The sequence below is a fragment of the Podarcis tiliguerta genome, assembly GCF_965153285.1.
Source record: "Podarcis tiliguerta genome assembly, chromosome: 7".
In the NCBI taxonomy this organism is placed as follows: domain Eukaryota; kingdom Metazoa; phylum Chordata; class Lepidosauria; order Squamata; family Lacertidae; genus Podarcis; species Podarcis tiliguerta.
The window spans coordinates 59,196,615-59,202,132 of NC_139540.1; the positions used below are offsets into that span (position 1 = coordinate 59,196,615).

Sequence of the window (5,518 nt, forward strand, 5' to 3'; positions counted from 1 at the left end):
ATTTACTTTGAAATGCAAATTCTGATTATGATAAACTCTCAATTTAACATTAATTTTAACATGTTGCATTACGTACTCCAATATCCCATAGTCTATTCAGTCAACTCTTTATTACTGCAGGGATGGGGAACCTTTTTCAGCCTGACGTAACATTTGCTCGCAGGCAACCTTCACAGTGATAGGTGAGGCAGAGCCACAAATGTGACTTTTATTCTACAGAATAATACATTCCATCCATGCAAGAGTTAAGTCTCTATACACACACACACACACACACACTTTTGCCTTCCATTCCAGCAAGCAAGAGTCATTATCACAGTACAAAATACAGCCAGGCAAAAGCACTTAAGGAGATGCAAAGAAGGGCCAGTGAGATACATGACCCAAGGGAAGGGGGTGTGAATGTCGGGGGGGGGGGGTTCAAGAGCCACATTTGGCACCTAGGCCTGAGGTGCCCATTAACATATTCATGTCTTTCCTTTTAACAAGGCAAACCTTTGCAGCTGTACAAGTTGAAAGACAACTTTTTTTTGAAAAATATTGGAACAATATATTTTAACTGAGAATACAATTGTAAATTCAGGTATCAAATCAAAGTTTATGCCAATTCAGCAATTATTCCTGCTACACATTTTAAAGTTTATAAAACCTTCTGCTGAAATTTCAGTTAGATATTTGGTATTCTGTAAGTATCCAAGGCATGCCACAGCTTAGAAAGCCAGCAAATCATGAACATGGAACTCCTTGATGTTGTCATCAATACTGTAAGATAGGTTTAATTCTATAATATATTTTGACATTTGAAGCCTAATATATTTAACAGGAATATGCCAAAGAAAAGTATATTTATGTACAATTTATTTGTTTTACTTATATAATGCACAACTAGTTTCTATTTGCAAGTAATCAGATTGATTTGAGTTCTGATTTGATGACATGTAGCTATATTCCTATTGCTCTTAAACCAGTTCAGGAAGCAAATATATATGAATAATTTGAACTTTGTTGGTGATCATCTTGAGTTTTGCAAAGGTTTTGAATTATTACATTAGAATCCTACCCTTCCTCCAAAGCTCCCTATTAGTATTAGTTATATGAATTTAGAAGCATGCTGAAGATTTACAGCTATGTAGCCCACATGCTCCCCAGAAATACAGACATATCAATTTGCAGGAACCTGTATAACCCCATTATTCTGTGAGTAGCATGCCACTTCAATTTCCCTGCCATGTACATTTGTGTGAACATAGCCAAGCACTTCAGTGGAACATCCATCAAAGTCAAGTGAAGGCAGAACATTTAACTCAAGTGAAGGTGTGGAAGTGCTGGATGGTTGCCTGCAATTAATAATGTACTGGATGTGGGGGATGAATAAACTAGGGCTCCTCCGGGTAAAGCATGCATGTTGCAAGCACGTGTTTTGTCTGGGCCAGTATAGAGGTAGAGGTGGCTGGGTGATTTTCAGCTGACACTGATGGAGCTGCATTCTACATAAAACACCAGGTTCCCAGTTAAGGAATGCTGATCAATGTTCAAGATTCTTTCAAACAGATGGTACATGGTGAATTCTCATTTATATGAGAGAGATGTGTACCTTCCTAAATGCAAAATACCTAAACAACTGCAAAGTAGTTTTTAAACAAAATGTTTGTATGTTAGTTAGTTAATGTTTTACCTCTCCAGCTTTTGCACATTCTTTTGCTCCTCTGTGAAGAGTTGCCCAAGTATCTTCATATCTTCACAAAAGAAAATAGTGGTATCATTGGACTTATACTTAAGGTTAGGGCCACAAGCTCACCTAGCTGTCCTGAACCAAAGTGCTTATTTGCTGTAAGAAAATATATATATAGCTACCAAGAAAAACTGTTTATAATGTATTAAGTCAAACAATCTTGAACTCAAAGCACTCGGGTTGTCAAGACTTAGAAAGCAAGCATTTTTTCAGAATTTTGCAGAGATTAATTGCACAGTTCTATGCACATCTATTTGGTAGCAAGTATTGTGGAGGATTCTGCAGGATTGCAGCTTAAGATCACAATATGAAAACATGTTTATATTTAAAAACTCCCGTTAGCACTGGAGCCTTATCCAGATTCACATTTCTTAAGCTCTTAGAAACCACAAGGTCTAAAACCTGGGCCAATAACATAACTTTTAAATGAAAGCCAAATTTCTTAGATAAGCAGTTACCCTACACAGCTAAACAAGGCTTAGAGGGGTTCGAGACTGCTGAAGAATTGCCAGAAACAAACCACACATTCACAAATAAAACATAGAAGAATGAAAAATCCTTAATTTTCCTTAAAAACAAGGATATGGTTTCCCTATATTCATCTTAGCCATGCTTAACCAGGCTGCACTACCAATAGAGTTTGTGCTCATCCCCACTGAACTCAATGGGACTTATGTTTTTAGAAATGCATACTAGGTTTTTTGTTCTACTTTAGCTCCATATAAGTAATCAAATGCTAACCATACTAAGGTATCAATAGGATCAATGAAAACACTTTTTTAAAAAAATATTTTTTTGCTACTGAATATTGAAGTAAACAAGGGGAGCAAGGCAAAGTGCTACAGTATCTCTCCTTACTAACTACATCCATGCCTCTAGAAAAATAAACAAGAATTATAAATAACTGAAATTCAACAGGAGTTTAAATGACAGAATTTACTTGCTCAATAAGAGTAATCCAGCAGAAAACTCTGGTGAACACTGTATAGTCCTGTAATAAAAAATAACAGAATGTGTTAGTTAAGTGTTGAAGTCCTACAGTACTTTTCTAATTAATATTTAGATCACAAAGCTACATTTTTTTTTACATTGCTGTTGCAAATATTAACAATTATACAACAACTTATACTGAAAATTTGCAAAAAAATAAACAGAAAACCTGCTAATATAAGCTTCTTAATGTTATTCAACAGAACAGACTACAGATTTGTTATGCCATGTAAACGTCATGCAATAATTTGAATTTTGCTTATGCAATTTTTATAAAGCATAATTTAAGAATATCCAACAGCACCTCTGCTTGCTTATTTTAGCCTCTCTTGATTTGTCGCTCAAGGTCTTCAGCCTAAAACACACACAAAGGAAAAGCAGTGAGGCTCAAAATAAGGCAATTTATTAAGGTTTATTAAGTGTTTCCCCCCTCTTCTGCATTTCTCCTGCCACCTACAAACCTCACTGGATAGATCAGTCCAGCTCCTCCACCTATTTTGATACTTCTCCAGCCCCCCATTTCTCTGGTATCATATAACTCCATGCCACTTAGTCAGCTTAAACCATGGAGCAGGGAAGGACTGTAAATAATTAAAAGTAAATAAATAAAAATGCTTAACTGACAAATCACATCACAGATAACTCAGTTCTGCCCTACCTAACATAAAGCTTGCCCCCCATCCTGGCTACGCACATGAAAGAGGGCCTGTCACATTATAAGCTTGGTGGAAATACTCATGCTAGCCATTAGTGAAACAATTATTGTTATGTACCCAGGCACACTAATGACTCAGGCTTGGGTATACTAGCAGGCATACTCCAACTGTCTCATTATACTTCAAAGTCAACAAGAACATAGCTCGATTCCACATATGAACAAGAAGAGTGGTAGCTGGTGGTGCTCACTGGTTCTGGTAGGGCAGAGATCAGGAGACCAGAGGCATAGCGTGGGAGGAGTCCATGGGGGCCATGGCCCCAGATGTAATTTTGTGAAGGGGTGCAAAGAGGTGCCCCCACAGCAGTCCCCTTTGAGTGAGAAGCTGAGCCTGGCCGTAGCTCCACTCCTGGGTCATGCCTGACCCAGGGGAGGAAAGCATGAGAATGGGTGGCAGTGCTGCCGCCTAGCTTCCTCGGCCACAGCGCATCTTGCGCCTGGCTGCAGCAGCTCTGCCACTGCGTCACGTCTGACCCAGCAACAGAGAGCTACGACAGGGCGCGTCCAGCCACAGCGGTTCTGCCACCAGGTCATATCTGACCCAGCAGCAAAGAGCAGGAGAGTGGGCAGCAACAATGCTACCCACCCTTCTCAGCCGCAGAGCACCTTGCGCCCAGCCACAGCAGCTCCACTGCCAGGTCAGGTTTGATCAGGCAGCAGAGAGCAGGAGTGTAGGCGCCAATGATGCTGCCCACCCTCCTCGGCCAAAGCGCACCTTGTTCCTGGTTGCGGCAGCTCTGCCGCCAGGATAGGCCTGACCCAGTGGTGGAGAGCAGGAGGAGAGTGGGTGGCAGCTTCCCCAGCCCTATCCATCCTTGGACTGCGGCACCCGGTAGGGCACCCTCTGCCCCCCGCAGAGGTGCACTTCCGCATCTGCCCTGGGCAGTGCGGGCATACGCTCTGCCACTGCAGGAGACCAACAGTAGGTGGAACCACAGCCAACGCCTGACAGAGCCTATTAATAATACCCCCCCTTCCTAATGAGTTCCCCAAGGGCAACACTGAGACTGCAGTGGAAGAAGCTGACAGGCAGTGCTACCCCTTGGCCTGATTGGAAGTAAGAGGGAGACAGGTGGGAATGAGGACAGACTGAGACTGGTGGAGCAGTGCCCCATTCACCCAAATGAATAGGGACTCCCCTGGTAGCATGGAAAACAGCCCTTATAAGCAGCTCAATTGGAAACTAGTACTTCTATCAGCCTTTTTAAAAAGCAGGCCAATAAAATCACACTAAGTGGGGACTGGAAGGTGGAGGAGTACAAAGCATTGCCTGCAACTTGTGAGTCCCAAACCTTTATCATTAACACACACACACACACACACACACACACACACTATATATATATAATGCATTTTTTAAAAAGGAAATGGGTCCTATTGGCTGGACTCTTGTTCCAAAACGAGCTTACCTTACAGGTAATGTACTCTGATAGGAAAGCAATCAGTTGCAAGCTAGCAAAAGCTCCAATCCCTTTTTTTAAAAAAAAACAACACCGCACGATCAGGTGATAAGCAGCCTGAGTGATTTTTTTTTTTAACAACCCCGAATTACCAAGTCCAAAGTTCATTTAGAAACGTTGGGAAGGAAGGCGGGACATGGGAAGTGACTCTTATTCAGGGCTAAAGTAGCCAAGAACTAATTGACAGCGCGTGGTTTTCGTGCAGCACCCTTGGTGCTATTTGCGGCAGCGTATTAGAAAGAAGAAAACCCGAGGCGGGACACGCCACACGCCCCATCCTCACAACACGCACCTGGTGTCGGTAGTTAGCAGGCAATCCGCCCATAAACGCGAACGCGCTTCTTACACCGCCACACGACGCGCGTTTACTCCGAAGTAAAGCCCCAGTGAATTCCACCACGGGGCTCGTTCCCAAAGTACCTCAAAAGTCGCCTCCTTCCTAGGGGGTGTTTTAACCGCAACTTTCCGCGGCAAACCCTCAACGCCCCACGGCGCGTCCCTCGTCAGCGGAGCCCCAAAGGGCAGCCCCTTACTCGCCCCGCACGCGGGCTCTCCCTTCCCTCAGCACCTCAGGGACTTTCAGGAACTTTATCGCGGCAGCGGAGGCGGCAGTTAACTCAC

At 42.8% G+C, this 5,518-nt stretch overlaps 1 protein-coding gene across 2 annotated transcripts in view; it reads right to left on the reverse strand.

The window, feature by feature from the left end:
• Nucleotides 1-5,518, reverse strand: part of DTNBP1 (dystrobrevin binding protein 1) — a 44,476-nt gene that overhangs the window by 38,001 nt on the left and 957 nt on the right. The window contains exons 2-4 of one of the 2 annotated variants that reach the window (XM_083449528.1): nucleotides 3,027-3,077; nucleotides 2,673-2,723; nucleotides 1,676-1,736 (exon numbers count right to left, since the gene is read on the reverse strand). In XM_083449528.1, the coding sequence (XP_083305654.1) occupies nucleotides 1,676-1,736; nucleotides 2,673-2,723; nucleotides 3,027-3,077 (163 nt within the window). The remainder of the gene's footprint in view (nucleotides 1-1,675; nucleotides 1,737-2,672; nucleotides 2,724-3,026; nucleotides 3,078-5,518) is intronic. The other variant, XM_083449529.1, reaches the window with a different exon arrangement.